Below are 20,459 nucleotides of genomic sequence, written 5' to 3'. Positions count from 1 at the left end.
GCTCTCCCATTACAGGGGGCCGAGGAGGAGATCCAGAGAGGCAGAAAGGAGAGAAGGGGGAAAAGGGCGAGGCTTCTGTCAGCCCACAGATGCTCCTCACATCCCGGTAACGATCGACCGGGGTGGGGCCCCAGTCTTGGGCAAAGTCCCTTTCTGAGAACCGGGGGCCCACACCCATTTTCAGGGTCCCAGGAAGGGGAGACGAGACGCAGCCAGAGATCGGGAGACAAAAATATGGGACGGGGCTGGAGACAGAGAGAGGGAGGCTAGGGATGGAGATGCAGAGACATGGGGAGACACACAGAACCGGGGAGACCTTGCGAGCCGCCTGGACAGAGCCGGGGTGAAGCACCCATTCCCTCGTCCCCTTAGGTCCCCAAGGCCTTCCGCTCCGCCTCCCGTAACTCCGTGACCGGCACTCAACCCCAGCGACGGCCCCGCCTCCAGGGAAATCCGGGAAAGCCCCGCGCGACTGGGGCCCCTCCCCGGGGCGGGGAGAAGGGCGGCCGGGGAGGGGACACGGGAGAAGCCCGCCTCTGCCCTGCCCTCCCCCCGTTACCCAACCCCGCCCAGCCGCCCGCAGCTCCTGCCGGCCTCTGAGTCATGCCCCCAACCAGCCTGGCCTGTTCCCCACCCACCAACCCCGCCCGGGATGGGAGGGGGACGTGGGGCAGAAGGGGAGCCAGACGGCCCCCGCCTCCTGGGCCCGGGCTTTGGTCGCTGTGACTCTGGTCTTGCGGCCCTGCGGCTCTTGCTATGTCCCCGTCTCCCTCCTCCTTAGTCTCTCACGACCTCCATGCCCCTTTCGCCACGTCTCTTTCTTTCTCTGTGCATCGAGGATTCCCGGAGCACCCACCCTGTGCCCAGCGGCTCCGGCTGGGTGCAGGGACCCCGCCGGGAAGAGACACGTTCACTGTTTCCCTGCGCACTCCCCACCGAACACCACCCCCAGCGAAGTTCAGACCCAAAGCTGAGGAGGCACAGGGAGGAGGCAGAGATGGGGGCAGGGCAGGCAGAGGGGTAGTGCCTGGGCGCCTGCGGAGCGTAGTCCCTGCTCCGGGTGCGTCTTTTCGCTCCCACAAAGGAGGAAACGGCTCACAGAAGGGAAGTGCCTGGTCAAGGTCACCCAGCGAGGAAGTAGGAGTCGGGAATCGAACCCGCGTCTTAGCGACCCCAGGACCTCAGGGAATTGCCTCCCTGGGGGAGAGGCTGAGAAGCAGACTGCACTCGAGTGACAGAGAGATAGATGGTGAGGGAAGCAAAGAGACGATAGAGACAGAGACACTGAGAACAGAGACGCAGAGATAGAGAGACATCTATCCAGACCCGAAAGTCAGAGAGAGAGAGTTACAGACTGAGAGATACAGAGGCCTATAGCCAGAAAGACAAAAACGCGGAGACAGAGCCTGACGCCCGCAGCCGCAGGGGTGGGGACCCCGCAACCCGCGACCCCGCCTTCTTCCCACCCACCCCCCCGCCCCCCGCCAAGGCCCGGCCGCTCCGGGCGCCGCGGGGCTGGGAGGGGGCGGGCGCGGGGCGCGGCGCGGGCGGGGCGCTCTGCAGGCTGCACCGCGGGACGGCGGGAGCGGCGGCGGGTCCAGGAAACCCCTGGGGCGGACGGGTGGCCCCGGGGGGGCCGGGGGCGGGGAGGCGGGCGGTCTGCACCGCCCGGGCCGACAAAAGTCCCTTCAGTTCAGCCGGCGGCAGGGGAAGTCCCGGCGCTCGGCGCAGCCACCCTCCCGTGCCGCCGAGCCCAGCCGCACTCCGGCCGCCCGCTCGGCCGCCGTCCCCGGCGGCCCCATGCCCCGATGCCCCGCGGGGACCATGGACGAGGGGCCCGTGGACCTGCGTACCCGGCCCAAGGCCGCCGGACCCCCAGGCGCCGCGCTGCCGCTCCGCAAGCGCCCTCTGCGCGCGCCCTCCCCGGAGCCCGCCGCCCCCCGCGGCGCTGCGGGCCCCGTCGTCCCCCCGGATCCCCTCCGCGGTGGCTCAGACACGCCAGCGGTGCCTGCGCCCCCCCACGGCCTGGCCCGGCCAGAAGCAATTTACTACCAGGGTGAGTGGCTTCCGCGGGTCATGGCCGGGTGGGGGCCAGGCAGTGCAGAGGGTCACTACCGGAGCCAGGGGCAGAGCTCCGACGTAATATACGGGGCTTCGGGCAGCTGAGGGACAGAAGCCAAGGTCCCAAGGGCACAGATATGGGGTTCCTGGGGAGCTGGGCGCACAGCCTGAGGTCCCAGGGGTGCAGATATGGGAGCTTCAGGGAGCAGTGCCTTGGGACACAGATATCGGGGTTGTAGGAAGGCTGGGTGTCAGGGGGCCCTGAGGGGTAGAGCCCAGGGTCCGAGTGCCACATATAGGGAGCTAGGAGACAGTGCCCAGCAGTACAGAAACGGGCTCTCAGGGAATCAAGCCCCAGGTACACAGAATTATAAACTCTTCAGAACCCAGATATCTAGGGTTATAAGGAATCAGTACTTGGACCCAAGAAACTGGGGTTCTTGGCATCCCGAACTATATGTGGGGTCAAAGGAAGTCAGGGGAACAGAGATTGGGGTTCTAAGGAGACAGATATTAAGGATCCCCGGATGTCAAAATCTCGGGAACCAAGATATCGGGAGACGATGGGAATTAGGAGAACAGCGTTGGAGTTCTGAGCACCCTGATATCTGGGATCACAAGGACCCAAGGAAACTGATCCAGATACCAGGGTTCTTTAAGGAGCCAGCAGGACAGAGATCTGGGGTTCTGAGCACCCAGTTCTGCTTGCAAGTGATCAGTGTCTTCGCTGGGGTCACAAGGTCAGGTGGCCTTAGGGGGCTTGGGCTCAGTCTAAGAACTGGGGGCAGGACTGGGGAGTTCTGGGACTCAAGGATTTAGAGCCAGGAAGAAGGATTCAGGGGTCTCTGGGCAGAAGGCCTCAGGGTGTCAAGGCCTGGTATTGGACATGCAAGAACCAGGAAACTTGGGGGTTCAGGAATGGGAGCCCCCAAGGACCAGGAGATGACAGAGAAGGCCAAAATCCATTTTCCCGATCCTGTCTCCATCCTTGACCTCCAGGAGGGGGTGGCCCCTCCCACAGCTGTGCCCACCTCACGATCTCGGAGTGACCCCCAGAGCTGCAGAGACCCCATGTCTAGTGCCTCCAGACCTTTGCCCAGTTTCTGCACCTTCCACCCCCTCAGAGTACAGCTTCAAGCTGTGCATCAGGAGGCCTGTCACAGCCTTCTCCTTTTTCCTATTCCCCTGATGAGAACCTGGGCCTCAGTTTTCCCCATCTGTGTGATGGGTGGATATGGATTTGCCTGCTACCATGGTCCCTTCCAACAGTTTGATCTGAACACGTTTCTGGCACCACTTTCTCTCCCCAAACTCTGTACACATTCACCCCACACCCTACATCCAGTGCTTCATCCATCCTTACCTCCCTCAGCCACAGATTCACTCAGCAAACAGGCCCTGAGGTCCCCCTGCTGAGTGATGATGGGGGTTCAGTCCTTAAGGGACTCTCTGCCTAGTGGGAGATGGGGCATCAGACACAAGTAAAGATAAGTGACAGTGAGAGTGTCCAGGGCTGGGGGGGGTGGGGGAGGAAGCTGTGGGAGCCCAGAGGAGGGATGCGGTAGAGGAGTTTGTCTTGCGCCTTGAGGACTCAGTAGGAGATGCAAAAGGGACCTGGGAAAAAGGGCAGGTGACACGCAGGAGTGAAGGCCGGGAGGCGGGGGGTGGGTTGAGGATCTGTGGGCTTGGTCTCACGCATGTCCTTTCTCTTCCCAGGACCTTTACTGTCCCTGTACCCCACCCCGACAATGGGCTCCCCCTTTCCTCTGCTGAACCTGCCTACACCCCTGTACCCCATGGTGTGCTCCATGGAACACCCCCTGTCGGCTGACATCGCCATGGCCACCCATGCGGATGAGGACGGAGACACGTGAGTGACAGTCCCCCATTCATGGAGGGTAGTAGGGAGTGGGGAGACCAACCTTCCACCCACCTCACCCACCCACCACAGCACAGGGGCACTCAGCGTAGACTTTCAAGTTACCTGCACCTGAGTTAGAACCCTGTCTCCACCGCTGTCTGTGTGAGACTCTGAGCAAGCCCCTTTCCCTCTCTGGGGCTCAGTTTCCTCTTCTGAAAAATTGGGCACCCTGAGAGCACTTAGCTCCCAGGACTGTTTTTGGAGCAATGGGCTTCAAATGTTTTATCAAAATCCCAAAATGAGGAAGACATCTCGCTGACCGATTTATTATACGAACTATACATGTTAAGCCCCTAGCACTGAGCCTTGCAGATTGACTGTTCAATATGTATTAATTACTGGTATTATTATCGTTATTGCTTTTTACTAAGCCCAGCACAGACACGCACATATAAACTTGAAATAAAAATTGCACAGAACAAAACAACGCTCACCCTTACGACTTGGGATCTACTTTGGGATTTTCTATTCTAGTCTTATATCATTGTTTCCTGGTCATAGCCCACTAAATTAATTTGACGAGCCCTTAAGTTGACTTCCCAAATCTCATGGTTTTATTATCTGCCGTTTGAGGGACATGCTTCTGAGCAGCATGAAGCTGCTGAGAAATCCTGCATGGGAGGGCCTAGCACATAGTAAGCACTCCATATACTTGACCACCATGGTTATTGTTATTCTGTCGACCTCGGTTTGAATCTCAGCCGGCCACTTTCCCACCCCTCTCTACCTCAGTTTCCCCCTGTAATAACAGGAAGCATAAGATGAGGGTCTCTGTGAGGCAGAAATGAAATGATTTCTATAAAGCGATTATCTGGGAATGGGTTTGGGGACTGGAAACCACAGGTGGAGATGGGATGGACAAGCCTATTTCTACAAGGAAAGGGGGGCCTCCACCACTGGCTCCTGGGTGACTTCACATCCTCGAGCCTCAGTTTCCCTATCTGGAAATCCGGGCTCATAATCACAATTAGGATTCAGTGCAGTGATGTACATATATACAGTGCATAGAATTGGGGTGGGGGGCACACAGTAGGTGCTCAGTACATGGGAGTGGCTTTTGATTGGTTGAACAGAGCTCCCAGGGTTGTCATGGACTTATCCTTGTGAACCCAAGCAGGAGAAAGTGCCTGAGATATACATATACAGGGCTCGGTAAAGCTAGTTCCCGCCCACTCTGGGTACGTCTGGGGTCATCAGTGAAATAGATTTAATTTGTATCTGTCCCCAGGGGTGATTTGTTTGCAGCCTGTGAAAGCAGGGTGCGGAGGCGACCTGGCACACCAGTCTCCAGCCCCACGCCCCAGCCGCCCTCCCCGCCCTCCCCGCTCTCCCCCAAAGCAAACACTTCTGCCTCAGCTGCCTGTTGGGGGAAATCCCTTCCCGCAGAACCTGACCGCAGCCCAGCTGCTCTGCCTCCCCCACGTCAGCACCCGTCACTCACTCGCAGCCTCCCCCTCCTGGCGCTCCCTCTAACCTTAACCCCTTCCGCTGGGGCCGAGACTTTACCGGAATGGGCAGCAGGCGCAGGCCAGGCGGGGGAGGGGGAGGGGGGACACGCTAGGTCTGGGTCCCCAGAGCAGCAAAGCTATGGTTGGGAGGCTGGACGTCTAGGGATTCAAGGGAGTAAGATCTCAGGGCATTCGGACGACCTCCCTCCGCCCCCTCCGCTCCCCCCGCCACCCCCACCCCCCACCCCCACCCCCCCCCCCCCGCCACCAAGAAGTCAGGAGGCACTGGGGAGATGGAAGTCTGGGTCTCCAAGAGAGGGGGGAACGCATTCTGAGTCCCAGAGAGCAGAGGTTGGGGTACTGCATTCCGTGACCCCTGAGCGGGTAAGAAGCAGGGGGCAGGGCAGCTTGGGGATCTAGAACTCGGAGGGAAGGGGAAAGTCCGTTTCCGCAAAGAGTTAGGGCACCGTATTCCCGGGTCCCAGGAGATCTTGGGGATGGATGCCAGGATGTGGTGGGGGTTAGGGAGCCAGCTGGAGTCGGAGCCCTGGAGGGTGGAGTTCCAGAGGGGTCCCCTGGCTGGAGAAGTTGGGGCCCTTACCCCCAGGGTAACTAGATCGCTTTGGATTAGGCTCCCCTCTCCGCCCTATTCGAGGATGGAAGTTGGGGTGTCTGGGTGGCCGGGGTAGATCCCCGACGGGACAGGCTTCCCTCCCCCGGGAGCAGGAAGCCGAGCCCCGCCCAGCAGACCTGTTACTGGAAGTCCGAGGGCTGGGCCGCCCCTCCCGTCCCCACTTCCTCCAGCCCCGCCCCACCCCCTGCGGCCCGCGCGTTTATGGGAACTCAGGCCTGGACGGTTTCTCTGAAATAATTTTCTCCCTCTGCCCTCACTTAACCCCGCCCGCCCCGAAGGGGACCCAGGCCGGGCGTCCTGGGAGATGCAGGGAGGGGAGGGAGCCCTTCCCAAGGGGGGCCCTGGCCCAGGTCCGACCCCTCCCCCAAGATTTCTTTTTAAATTTGGCTTTCTCGGCTCAGAATCCAGGTTCAGCGTTACACCTGCATAATCTCCTCCTGGGAGATGGGCGTTCTTGTAGGCTATACTTTACGGAGGAGAAACCCGAGGCTGTAAAGGGCCACCTAGCCGCACAGCTAGAGAGACTTGTAACGCAATTTGCAACCCTGACCTACTCAGCCCCGGCAAAGCCCCCAGGGCTGCAGGATTTCTCTACCTCCAGTACCTAGGGAGCTGGATTCTGGATGCAGATTCCACAATTGGGAGAACCGCTGTTCACCCCTCTTAGCCACGCCCTGGTCTGTCAGCAAGCAGTGGTGGGTGAGAAAGAAGTTGCTCTAGAAAATGGCCTTTAAAGAAAGGTTGTAGGGACTGTGTACCTCCAGTCAGCCTTGTGCCCTCAGCGCCAATGTCCCCCACCCCATACAGTCGTCCCAGATTGCTCTCAGCTCTAAATGGCTCTTCCAGGTTGGGGGCCCTGGGAAGTGGGCAGGAAGTTTATTGAAAAGTGTTATCCAGATCAATGCCTACAGAGATGGAGGAAGCAGGACTGGGCAGAGGGAGAATTTGAGCTGCTACGTAGTAGTTTCATCAGGGCCTCAGTTATCCCACAGGGAATGTTGCAGCTGGAGTGGCCCTCAGAGTTGGGGCCAGAAGCCCAGGCCTTTGACGCCCACACGGAGCAGTCACTGGATGCCATTGGGTGGCATCTACCCACCTCACCCCCATGACCTGGGCAAGCAGCTCTTTTCAGCGGAGGGTAATTCCCAGAGAGAGCCGAGAGCTGACAACCTTCCCAGAAGTTGAGGGAATGAGTCCTTCAGTCCAGAAGGGGGAGGACCTGGGTTGCGCAGTCCAGCTTCCCAAACAGTGACTAGTTTGTCCCACCTCCCTTCTGGGCAAAACTTCCTCCACATACATACTCTTGGGATGGAGGCTGATCGTGATCTCCAGTCACCACTGATGGAGACCTTGATGGTATCGTGTTCATCCCCACCCATTCCACAGATGAGAAAACTGTGGCCTGGAGTGGGGTGGGAATGTGGTTATCAGCTTCAAGGATGGCCAGGGATCGTTGAGGGGGACTCATCTATTCAGAGCGTGTTTGTGGAGCACCTGCTCAGCACCAGCCACTGTCCTAGGCACTGGGCAGTGATGGAAGCACACCAAACGCTCTACCCTGGTGGAGTTGACATTCTATCGGGGGAGATTCAGACAGGAAACAAGTAAAGTGTACCACGTCAGGTGATGAACTGGAGGAAAATAAAGCCGGGGGAGGGGGAGGGAGCCGCTGCTGTACCATTTTAGCAGAGGCCCAAATGAGGGGAGCTAGCCCTGCAGGTATGGGGGGAAGACTCTTCCCAGCAGAGGGAACAGCCAGTGCAAAGGCCTAGGAGGCAAGCATGCTTGGTATGTTTGAGGAACACCAAGGAGGCGAGTGGCCAGAGTGGGCTCAGGAGAGTGGACAGAGATGATATCAAAAGGAATTGAAGAGCGGGAGGCAAGATGACACAGGGCCTGTGGGCCATGGTGAGGACTTTACTCTGAGGATTCTGTGCAGAAAAGGGGCATGACCTGACTTAGGTTCTAAAAGGGTCCCTCTAGCTGCTATGTGAGGGACAGACAGTAGAGCAGGATGGAAGCAGGGAGGCCAGCGAGGAGGGGATGGTCCAGGAGGGGAGACGGTGGTGCCTGAACCAGGATGGAGGGAGTGGGGGTGGGGAGCAGTGGTTGGATTCTAGAGACACTTCTAAAGTATCCTGCACATTTTGGAGTTAGCACTGCTAAGAGTATGGGGGTGAGAGGTGACCAGCCTCTAACGCCTGTGATCCTCCACCCCCAGGCCACTCCACATTGCGGTGGTGCAGGGCAATCTGCCAGCTGTGCATCGGCTAGTCAACCTCTTCCAGCATGGCGGCCGGGAGCTGGATATCTACAACAACCTCCGGCAGGTGAGGCTGGGGGCCTGGGGACCTGGATCTAATGGAAGAGGGGTCTGGGAACCTGGACTCCTGTTTCCTAGGGGAAGAAGAGCTGGGGGCCCTGACTCTTGAGTCGGAGGGAGGAGGTGCTCCAGATTTCTGTTTCCTGCCCAAGACTACAGCTGGGAATCAGGACTCGGGAATTCTGAGGGAGGCAGGACTGGGACGCAGGGCAGGGGACGGGTCCTTCACAGTCTCTGTTCCCCAGACACCGCTACACCTGGCTGTGATCACCACTTTGCCGTCTGTGGTCCGGCTCCTGGTGATGGCCGGTGCCAGCCCCATGGCACTGGACCGCCACGGCCAGACGGCAGCCCACCTAGCTTGCGAGCACCGCAGCCCGGCCTGCCTGCGGGCCCTGCTGGACAGCGCGGCCGGGGGCACCATGGACCTGGAGGCCCGCAATTACGACGGTGGGCATCTACTCGGGCGCGGGGTGGGGCTGTCCAGCAGGACCTGAAGTCCTTCTGAGGCTGCAAAGCCCCAGGCCCAGGTTTAACTGAGTCTCCCTCTCCTTCAGGGCTCACCGCCCTGCACGTGGCCGTGAACACCGAGTGCCAAGAAGCGGTGCTGCTCTTGCTGGAGCACGGCGCGGACATCGACGCGGTGGTGAGCGCGATTGGGCCGGGGGAGGGGCCAAGAGGAGCAGAGAGGGGCGGGGCCAACGGGGCGGGGCTTGGGTGGGAGAGAGCCCGAATGGGTGGGGTGGGGCTTGAAGAATCTAAGGGGATTGAGATGCTGGACCAAGCGGTTAGGATGCGGGCCGCCGGCTGTTTGGGCAGTGCTAGGAGACGCTTAAAACCTTCCCTCCCTGCCGCAGGACATTAAGAGTGGCCGCTCCCCACTCATCCACGCCGTGGAAAACAACAGCCTTAGCATGGTGCAGCTGCTGCTACAGGTGGGTAAGGCCCCTGCCCGTGGCCTCTCGCCCACCCTTTCCTCTGACACCAACCGGCTGTCGCCCTATCCCTGCCACCGACGCCGCCTTCCAGTTCTGGCTCTTGCTCTTGCTGCGCTTCCAGCCCCGACCTTTCCTTCTAGGCCTCGTTCTGTCAACCCTAGGACTTCACCCCTCCAGGCTACGAACTAGTCCCGGGTCTTCTCCCATCCCTCCTCCGGCCCCAAAACTTCCCAGGCCCCAACCAGCTAGAGTCTTGCTGACTCTGTCTTCCGGCTTTGGCCCTGTCCCCGCGCCGTCCTTCCGCCCCGACTCCGTCCACGATCAGGCCCAGACTCTGGACCCTTCCCTTCTCTGACTCCGCCCCTGCTTTAGCCGGGGCTGCTGAGTCCAGCTCCGGTTGATTCGGCGCCGCCCCTCCAATCCCGCTCTGTCCCGCCTTTGTTTCCAACTTCTACCCTTCTATCACCCAACCCCGATCTGGCCCCGCCCCAGGTTGTGAGTCCCACCCCCACACCCGGCCCCGCCCCTCACTGTGGCCCCGCCCCCTGGGTTCCGCCCCCCTGCACCGGGACCTGGCGGTGGTCCTGACCCGCGCCTCCCCGCCCGCAGCACGGCGCCAACGTGAACGCGCAGATGTACTCGGGCAGCTCGGCGCTGCACTCGGCGTCAGGCCGCGGGCTCCTCCCGCTCGTGCGCACGCTGGTCCGCAGCGGCGCCGACAGCGGCCTCAAGAACTGCCACAACGACACGCCGCTCATGGTGGCGCGCAGCCGCCGGGTGAGTGTGCGCGCTGGTGGCGGCAGGGGTTACAGGGGTTGCAGGGGTGTCTGTGCCCGAGCGCCGGTCCGCGCGGATGTGACAGGTGAGTGGGCACGTGTGTGCAGGGGATGCGGCGTGTGGGCGTGTGCGCGTCTGTGCCAGGGCGTGGAGGCAAGCCGGTGAGCCTGAGGGCGTGGGTGTGAGTTCTAGACAAAGGAGTGACTGAGGCACAAAGAAAGGAAGTGACTTGTCCCCCTGCACGTACTGAGAAAGAGGCGGTGCTCCCTGAGCTGGGGGACCCCGTGAGCTAGGAGAGATGGAGAGAGGCAGGGCTGTGTGGGCAGGGGTGGCCTGGTGATGACCGCCCCTCCACCGCTCCACAGGTCATCGACATCCTGAGAGGGAAGGCCACACGGCCTGCTCCTGCATGCCAGCCAGAGCCCTCCCCTGACCGGAGTGCCACCACCTCCCCTGAGAGCAGCAGCCGCCTCAGCTCCAATGGTGAGAAACCGGCTCCCAACTTCCAGCAGCCCAGCTCCGCCCTCCCTCAGAACCCAGGAGTGGGGGTCCCCAGCCCCCTTCTCCCTGGATCCAGCCTCTCACTGCCCTCACCCCTTGTCTCTCTTCTCTTCCCACAGGTCTTCTGTCCGCATCACCACCCTCCTCGCCCTCCCAGTCTCCCCCCAAGGACCCCCCTGGATTCCCCATGGTTCCCCCCAATTTTTTCCTTCCTGCCTCATCTCCACCGACCTTCCTGCCCTATGCTGGGGTCCTCCGAGCCCCTGGCCGGCCGGTGCCCCCCTCCCCAGCTCCAGGAGGTAGCTGAGAGGGATGGGGGGGCAGATCTCGGACTCATGAGGAGGGACCTCACTGCCCTATGGGGTCAGCCCTCCTGGAAACTGTGAAGATCTCACTCTGCCCCCCCCCCCCAATCTTCTGGACCAGGATTTGCACAGAGGCACATATATTTACCCATAACCGCCCCCCTCTTCTCAGCACGGATATTCCCCCATCTCGTCCCCACCCCCAGCCCGGGACTCTTACCCTATTATTCTCAGGCACCAGTCTCCCATGTGGAACTTCACCCAATCGTTCATTTCCTTCTCCTCTCCCAGAGCTGGTGGAACCAAGGAACGGCCCTCCCCTCTGGCCTTTACCCAGTTCAGTAAGGAGGAAGAGATGGGCTGTAGCCACGCACTGATATAAATGTAAATTATTAGGCTTTTTGGTTGGATTTCTTTTGTAATAAACTATTTTTGTACCATATCCCTGGCTTTGCTAGGCCTCTTTCATGAGGAGGTCTGGAGGAAGTGTGTTTCTGTGTGTGCCCACCTGGGTGCCGTATCCAGCTGACTCCATGTGAGTCTGAGACTGACAGTGACATGTGTAGGCGACTCTAGGACTTCCGGTGTGTTGTAAATGTTCTGTCATTGTGTCACTGTGCCATTGTTTCTGGGGATGACGTGAAGTGTGACATCTTTCCAGAGGACCCTGTTGGATTCCATAGTGACCTTAGGTGTGTGCATGTGTGTGTGTGTGTGTGCTTCTGAAGGATTCTGTGGTTTCTGGGTCCCTGTGGTACCACAGCTGACTGTCGCGTACCTGTGGTAAACTGCTGATGCCAGTTGTCTCTGGGTCTCTGTGCGTGTAGCATTTGTGCGTGTTCCTAACATTGAGACCTGCGGTCATCGTGTGATTGTTTCTATGTGACTGCCTCGCTTGGTGTGTCACATTTTATTCAGTGGCTCCAGGGGCCCGCTGACATACATATATATTTTTGACTGTCTGGACGCGTCTCTGACGTATCAGTCAGGGTTTGCATTCATTTCCTGTTACCACGGTAACAAAGCACCACAAATTCAGCAGCTTAAAACAACACAGATTCATTCTCTTATAGTTCTGGAGGTCAGAAGTCCAAAATCAACTTCACTGGACCAAAGTCAAAGTGTCAGCAGAGCTGGTTCCTTCTGGAAGCTCTAGAGGAGAATCTGGTCCCTTGCACTATCCAGCTCCCAGAGGCCACCTGCATTCCTTGGCTCATGGCTCATTCCTTGGCTCATGGCCCTTTCCTTGTATCACAGCACCTTCTTGCTTCTATCTGTACATCTACTCTGATCTCCTGTTTCCCTCTTAGGAGGACCCTGTGATTCCCCCAGTTCCCCCCAGATAATCCAGGATAATCTCCCCACCTCAAGATCCTTAACTTCCTCACATCTGCCAAATCCCTTTTGCCATATGAAGTAACATTCACAGAGTTCCAGGGGTTAGGATGTAAATATCATCGGGAGTCTTTATTCGATCAGAGAAGCAACATCACAGTGGGTATATGGGTAAGTGATTTGTTACAGGGATTTGCCCGTTGGGAAGGGAAGATGGATGTACAATGGGGCGGGGCAAGGACAAGCTGGAACCCCCAAGAAAGGGCTGGACCCCATGTCAGCCCCCAGTGCCTCCAGCCTTGGAGAAAGGGGTGTCCTTTGGGAGAAGCTGGCAACCTTGGTCCCATTCTATTGGTCTTCTTGCGTGACTGTGTGTTTGTGTTTCTGAGTGATGCTGAGTGTGGGTTTTTCAGTCTGGGGGGCCCTCCTTGGGCCTCTGGGTCTTTGTATGTCTTGGTGATTGTGAACATTTCAGCTGTGGTGACTCTACAACATGCTGTATCTGTGGGGCCCACTGCCTTAACGTCTTCCTAGGAGACACTGTTGGGTCTAGGCTAGGGGTGTGTGTGTGTATACACACATGCACACACATCCATGCACACGCACTTCTGGGGCAGCTCTGACTGGGTGGCCCATGTTCACGTGGCCCTCCTGACTTAGGTGGCCATGCGTCTTTGTGTGTGTGTTTGTGACCATGTGCCAGTGCTTTTGATGCTGCCTCTGGGCTATGGTGTCCCTAGAGCTGCCTGATTTGGAAGACATGTTGGTTTCCTAGGGCTGCTGTAACAAATGGCCACAAACTAGATGGCTTAAAATGAATTTATTCTCTCACAGTTCTGGAAGCCAGAAGTTCAAAATCAAGGTGTCAGCAGGGCCACACTCCCTCCAAAGGCTCTAGGGGAGGATCCTTCCCTGCCTCTTCCAGCTTCTGGTGGCTGCTGGCATTCCTTGGCTTGTGGCTGCATCTCTCCAATCTCTGCCTCCATCTTCACATGGTTTCCTCTGCTGTGTGTCTGTGTCTTCTCTTCTGGCTCTTACAAGGACAATTGTCATTGGGTTTAGCCCTAAACCCACCCAGGTAATCCAGGATGATCTCATCTTGAGATCCTAACCTTAAGTGCATCTGCAAAGACCCTTTTTCCAAATAAGGTCACATTTAAATGTTCTGGGGGGTTAGCATGGGGACATATCTTTGTGGGAGGCCACCGCTCAACCCACTACAGAGGGTGACTGTTGGGCCCTGCAAGCAGCTGTGTGTGAGAACTTCCCACGTGATAATCCCACCACATGAGCAAGGTCATGTGCAATGACTGTCTCTCCAGCAGACTGTGAGCCCTGGGAGGACAGTTTCCTCCTGCTGCCCTACCCACAGCAGCCAGCACGCTGCCTGGCACGGAGCAGACCCCTGAGAAGTGATGGTAGAATGAGTGAGCCTCACCCACTCCCCATTGCATTATGGTGTCTGCGATTCTTTGTGGCTGTGTCTGGTCCCCTGTCACACTGTGTGACCAATTTGGGAGCAAATATCAGCAGCCATGTATTGACCATGATGGCACCCATATTCCAGATGGGAAAACTGAGACTCAGAGAGAGCAAGTTGCCCGTCCAAGGCCAGGTCTCCTGCCTCCTAAACCCACGCTCATAGTCGCTGGGCCCTCTTGACTCACAGGAAGGTTGTGTGTGGTTGTGCCTATTATTCTAAGTGTGTGCACATGCATGTGTGTGTGGAAAGGGTGCAAGATAACAGGTGGTGTGTCGTTGAGAGCACAGGCCCCGGAGTTAGAACTGAGTTCGAATCCAGCCCTTCCATTCCCTAGCCATGTGACCTTCATCAGGTGACTTCAGGCCCCGAGCCTCCGTTTCCGCATCTGTAAAATGGGAATAATGCCCACGTCTGAGGGCTGATGGGTTGATGAGGATTTGATGAGAGTGTAGGTGCCAGCCCCATCACCAGCCTGGAGTGTGTGTCAAGATCTCCTTGTATCTGTGGGTCCAGACTGTGGGTGATGTGCCTCTTTGTGTGTGAGAAACTATCCCCGGGTTCAAAAGCTGAACCCGGCACTGACCTTGCTAACTTACTTCTCTAAAACAAAGGATCTGGCTTCTCCACACATGGAAACCCCCTCTCAGCTTCCTGACCTTGGGACTGGGCACGTGTCCTTCCACACCCAGCCCCCTTCCCCTGAAGAAAGACTCCAAGGAGAGGGGAGAAGGGCTATATAGAGGGTCCCAATCCCCCCCAGCCCTCCCAGAATTAAACACCCCCCTTAACCACCACCACCAAGAACTGTTCTCATCTGTGAAAGTCCTTGCATTCTAGAGGCAGAAGTCATACTTTCAATGCATTTCTCCGGGGGCCCAGCCCCTGTTGCAAAGTTTCACTTGTTATCACCACCCTGAGTAAACCCAGATTCTCAGTCAGAGAATATCTCTTCCAAGTGCTTGCATGAAATCTGCCAAATCTTAAATGTGGGTGCTGTCCCCCCAAAATGCTTTTACAAGCATAAGAACTAAACAGAACACGTCTGCTGGTTCGGTGTGTGAGCAGACCCTCAAGTCAGCCACACCTCCATTTTACAGAAAGGGAAACTGAGGCCCAGAAAGGGGAGACACTGACCTGGTGAGTCGGTGAGTCCGAGATTCCACAATTCACCTTCGCCAAGTGAAGGAATTCATCACCAAGAATGGGACGACCAACATCGTGTACCTTCTGATACCATGCACTGAGAAGGACACAGCATCACTTTTATAATATTCCTGCCACCAGAATCTGATCACAAGGAAATGTCAGACAAACCCAAATCTAGACATCTTACCAAAGAGCTAAGAAGTGGCTTGTGATTTATTGAAAACGTCAATTTCATGAAACACAAAGATAGGCTGAGCGGTTGTACCAGACTGAAGGACAATATGAAGACATCAAAACTAAATGCAGGACTTCCCTTGTGGCGCAGTGGCTAAGAATCTGCCTGCCAATGCAGGGAACACGGGTTTGAGCCCTGGTCCGGGAAGATCCCACATGCCACGGAGCAACTAAGCCCGTGTGCCACAACTACTGAGCCCACGTTCTAGAGCCCGAGAGCCACAACTGCTGAAGCCCACGCGCCTAGAGCCCGTGCTCCGCAACAAGAGAAGCTACCACAAAGAGAAGCCCGCGCTCAACAACGAAGACCCAACGCAGCCAAAAATAAATAAACTAAATTAAAACAAACAAACAAACAAACAAAAACCTAAATGCAACACATGATCTCAGATTGGATCCTGGACTGGAAAAAATGGTTTGCTATGAAGGATAATTTGGGGACAACTGGCGATTTGAATATAGGCTGCAGTGTTACATGCTAGTATTGTATCACTGTTAATTGTCCTGCTTTTGATAACCATACTGTGACTGTGTAAGAGAATGTTCTTAGATGTGGAGATACACATCGGAGTGTTTAGAAGCAAAGAGGTAAAATGTCTGAAACACTCTCAAATGGTTCGAGGGAGGGGGAGAGCAAATAATAAAGGAAATTGACAAATTGTTAACGATTGATGAGTCTGGGCAAAGGGTATACAAGAAACCTTTGTCCTATTCTTGCAACTTTTCTATAAGTTTAAAATGATTTCAAAAAAGAAAAGAACGCTTGCAAATTAAAAGTCATGGTTTTAAGGCTCTGTGTTTCTAAGAGGATTTAAGTCTGTGCATGCATCTGTGCTCCTAGCTTGGGGAGTTGGGAGTGTGAATTTGCTGCTTCAGACTCTGCTTTGGGGTGTGACTTGGGCTTTAGGGTGTGTTAAGGTCTCGGGGTGTGGCCAGGGTCTTGGGGGTGTGGGCAAAGTTTCAGAGGCGTGGCCTGGATGAAGGGCAGGCCATATCCTGGGGTGTGGTCAGAACCGTGGGGCGTGGCCAGATTCTCGGAGGTGTGGCCAGGGTCTGCGGGCAGGGCCTGAGAAACTCAGTTCCCAAGGGAGGAGGTAAATCTGTGCTTAGTGCGCCCTCTTGTGGCTACCCTGGGGTCCGGCCTCCACTTTTTAAAAACAGTTTTATTAAATATAATGTATATAGCCTACAATTCAACTATTTAAAGTGTACAACTCAGTGGTTCTAGTGAATTCAGAGAGTTGTAAAATCATCACCACAATCAATTTTAAAACATTTCTTCATCCCCAAAAGAAACCCCCTGCCCATTAGTAGTCACTCCCTATTTCCCCCTAACCCCCTTCCTTCAGCCCTAGGCAATCCCTAATATTCTTTCTGTCTCTATAGATTTGCCTATTCTGGACATTTTATATAAATTGAGTCGTACAATATGTGGTCTTTTGTGACTGGCTTCTTTCACTTTAGCGTAATGCTTTTGAGGTTCATCCACGTTGTAGCCTGTATCAATATTTCACTCCTTTTAATGGCCAAATAATATTCCATTATATGGGAATACTGCGTTTAATTTACCCATTTATCCATTGTCATTTGACGGGCATTTAAGTTGTTTCCACAAATCTTTGTGTGGATATATGTTTTTAATTCTCTGTGATATATATACATAGGCATGGAATTCCAGGATCATACAATGACTCTATGTTTAACATTTTGAAGAGCTACCAAACCGTTGTCCAAAGCAGCTGCACCACTTTACATCCCCACCAGCACTGTCCGAGGGTTCCAGTTTCTCCACAGCCTCTCCAATACTTATTATTGTCTGTCTTTTTGATTATAGCCTTCCCGGCAGGTGTGAAGTGGGATGTCCTTCTGGTTTGGATTTTCATTTCCCTAACTGATAATGATTTTTCAGTATCTTTTCTTACCATCCACTGATTTTTTTTAAATAAATTTATTTATTTTATTTATTTATTTTTGGCTGTGTTGGGTCTCCGTTGCTGCGGGCAGGCTTTCTCTAGTTGCAGCGAGCGCGGGCTACTCTTCTTTGCAGTGCGTGGGCTTCTCATCGCGGTGGCTTCTCTTCTTGCAGAGCATGGGCTCTGGAGCGCAGGCTCAGTAGTTGTGGCGCACGGGCTTAGTTGCTCCGCGGCATGTGGGATCTTCTCGGACCAGGGCTCGAACCCATGTCCCCTGCATTGGCAGGCGGATTCTTAACCACTGCGCCTCCAGGGAAGTCCTCATCCACTGCTTTTGTATCCACTTTGCAACTATATGAACTCTTAACCAGTTTGCCATATTTGACCCAGTTTTTTTAAATTAAAGCGTTAACGATATCGTAGTCCCATTGTATCCTCAGAGTCCATCTTTTTCCTTCGACATGTCCTGCATTTAATGCTCAACATTACCACTCATGGTTTCATACTATCATCACATACGATGCATCCCCCAATAATATAGAGCCTTGGTTTTGCAGGTTTTCTTTTCTTTTCTTTATTTTTTGGCCACGCCGTGCAGCTTGTGGGAGCTTAGTTCCCTGACCAGGGATTGAACCCGGGTCCTCGGCAGTGAGAGCACGGAGTCCTAACCACTGGACCGCTAGGGAATTCTCTTTGCAGGTTTTCTTACCTGGTATAAACAACATTGTGTTGTACTAATCCTTCTGCACTTGCTTTTTTTTTTAAACTCATTGTATTAATTTCCTGTTGCTGCTGTAACAAAGGACCACAAACTCAGTGGCTTAAAACAACAAATTTATTCTCTCAAAATTCTGGGGACTAGGAGCCCCAAACCAGTGTGCTGGCAGGGCTATGCTCTCTCTGAAGGCTCTAGGGGAGGGTCCTTCCTTGCCTCTTCCTGGCTTCTGATGTTTCCCAGCAATCCTTGGCTTATAAATGCATCATTCCAATCTCTGCCTCCGTCGTCACATGGCTTTCTCCCTGTGGGTATACCTGTGTCTGTGTCCAAATTTCCAGTCATATTGGATTTAGGGCCCACCCTAATTCAGTGTGACCTCATCTTAACTCGGTTACACCTACAAAAACGCTATTTCTGGGCTTCCCTGGTGGCGCAGTGGTTAAGAATCCTCCTGCCAATGTAGGGGACACGGGTTCGAGGCCTGGTTGGGGAAGATCCCACATGCTGCGGAGCAACAAATCCCGTGCACCACAACTACTGAGCCTGCGCTCTAGAGCCCCCGAGCCACAACTACTGAAGCCCGCGCGCCTAGAGCCGGTGCTCCGCAACAAGAGAAGCCACAGCAGTGAAAAGCCTGCGCACCTCAAGGAAGAGTAGCCCCGCTCGCCGCAGCTAGAGAAAGCCCGCTCACAGCAACGAAGACCCAATACAGCCAAAAATAAATAAATAAAATTAATTAATTTTTTAAAAATTTTAAAAAAACCCTATTTCTAAATAAGGTCACATTCATAGGTTCCAGTGGACACAAAGGATGGAGGGGCACTATTCAACACAGTACACTCATCATTACGTTTTTACGACTCAGGCTATTGGAATGTGTGTCCAGTTTATTCACTTGAACTGCTCTGTGGGAGTCCTTTGCGAACGGATACCACAATGTATTCATTGCTTCTGATGATGGACACTTGCCCTGTTTCCAGTTTTCTCCATTTCCGACAAGGCTGCAATTAACATCCCTGAACACGTCTCTTGGAGTTTCTTAGGGCAGTATTTTACAACCTGCCCAACAAGATCCATTAGTGGGTTGTGAAATCAATTTCGTGGGTTGCAAACACAATTTTCCCTTTGATGAAATTAAATTAAATTGAATAGAAGATACGAGAGCTCATGCAGATAGTCGGGGTAAGGATTGCCCTGTGAAACTGTTTGTTTCAGGTGTATAACGTCCCAATGTGAGCAAAAGTGTTTACAAGCCACGGCTCTGAAGGAGGTAGCTGGCAGTGGACTTGCCCTGCCAAGGCTTTCATGGATCCTGTCAAGTTATTCTTCAACCTAATTTGTCCGTTTACACTTCCATCAGCTCCTGGTCAACACCTGGTATAATCAAAACTTTGAATTTTTGCCAGGCCAGTGGGTTTTCATCCTGTTTCGAGGAGGTGGAAACAGGTTCAGAGGAAGCAGGAACGCAAGGAGCTGGGAGGCGGACCCCTCCATCCTGACGGCAAAGCCCGGGTCTTCGCTTAGTCTGAGATGTAAATTCGAAGATTCCACAAGTTAAGGATTCTCGGGTTCTGAGAGATGGGGGATGCGGGCTGAAGAGGAGAGTGGGGTGCGATGGGAGCCTTATCTCTCATCCTCATCTCTCTCCCCCTCCTACCTCAAAGAGTTTTTGAGAATTCAGTGAGAAAATGTAAAGCCTGACACACAAGGACCGAAAGAGAGTAAATGTTTAATAAATGTTAGCTATTACTATTATTCTCTGATTGGAAATTCTCTAGGTATGTGCATTATTTGTAATCAGAACTTGGCCAGTCTCCTGGCCGGGGCGTGGCCAGGACGCCCAGGGGCGTGGCCTGGATGGCTTGGGGGCAGAGGGACGGTCCGGCCCACAACGCCCCCGCGCCTTGGCCGCCCAGCGCACAGCCCTGGCTGGGGAGATGCTACAGGTGGCGCAGGTTGGGGAGAGAACCACGTCTCTCCAGCCCTGCGCTGAGCAGCCGCGCCTGGGCCTCAGCATTCATGAACCCCATCTTCCCGCCTCATCCCCTGAGGACCCACAAGCCCCCACCTCCTTTGGAAATCTGGGTGTCTCAACTCCAGCCCGATTTCTCGCAGGCCCCTGCTGTGGGGACCCAGGAATTACGTCACCAAATTCCTGCTCCCTCGGACACCCTTCTCCCACCTCCTGCTCTTAGGGGACCCACGGGCCTGGGCCCGCTGTGTTCCTTCTCAGGGACAGAGGGATCACACTATTCCCCTAACATTTCCTCCTAGAAAGTTCAGCTCTCTGACCTTTAATCCCATGCCACGACCCATGACCCAAACTTTGAGCCACGACCCAGGAAAGCCACGTTCCAACCCCATCCCCTTCAGGGTCTGGGTTAGCTAAACTCCCAGCCCCACTCTCGCCCCCAACAAAAGTCCTAGGTTTCCCCCAACCCCTCCTCCACTGCTATCTTGGGACCCAGTCCTCAGCCCTTCCCAGAAGGGGCCCAGGCACCTTACCTGCGATTCCCACCCATTCAGGAAGTCCTATCGCCACCCACCAAAGCCACCCCATCCGGCTTTTCTTTGGGGATCAGACGTTTGAACCCCATCTCTAAGGAACCCAGTTGCCAGAGTCCCCAGCCCCCGCCCCCTTTGGACACACAGGTACCGGCAGTCCCCTCCCGGGTTCTCCAGGGCCCGCCCTCACCTGGTCAGCCCCGTCCCGCCCCCACCT

General features: G+C 55.3%; 1 protein-coding gene across 2 annotated transcripts; it reads left to right on the top strand.

Moving 5' to 3' along the window:
- Positions 1-1,605: 1,605 nt before the first annotated feature.
- On the top strand, positions 1,606-11,350 carry BCL3 (BCL3 transcription coactivator). Of its 2 annotated transcripts, XM_059904099.1 has the most exons (9): positions 1,606-2,056; positions 3,778-3,931; positions 8,286-8,394; positions 8,633-8,837; positions 8,945-9,033; positions 9,245-9,322; positions 9,935-10,102; positions 10,468-10,585; positions 10,723-10,995. In XM_059904099.1, exons 1-9 carry the CDS (start codon positions 1,801-1,803, stop codon positions 10,908-10,910), a joined length of 1,365 nt encoding a protein of 454 aa, XP_059760082.1. In that variant the 5' UTR covers positions 1,606-1,800; the 3' UTR covers positions 10,911-10,995. The 2 variants fall into 2 exon arrangements, with proteins under 2 accessions (XP_059760082.1, XP_059760081.1); XM_059904098.1 differs by having other exon boundaries at positions 10,468-11,350.
- Positions 11,351-20,459: the final 9,109 nt, after the last annotated feature.

The sequence above is a fragment of the Balaenoptera ricei genome, chromosome 19, assembly GCF_028023285.1.
Source record: "Balaenoptera ricei isolate mBalRic1 chromosome 19, mBalRic1.hap2, whole genome shotgun sequence".
NCBI lineage: Eukaryota > Metazoa > Chordata > Mammalia > Artiodactyla > Balaenopteridae > Balaenoptera > Balaenoptera ricei.
This window is presented reverse-complemented; position numbering and strand designations above follow the sequence as displayed.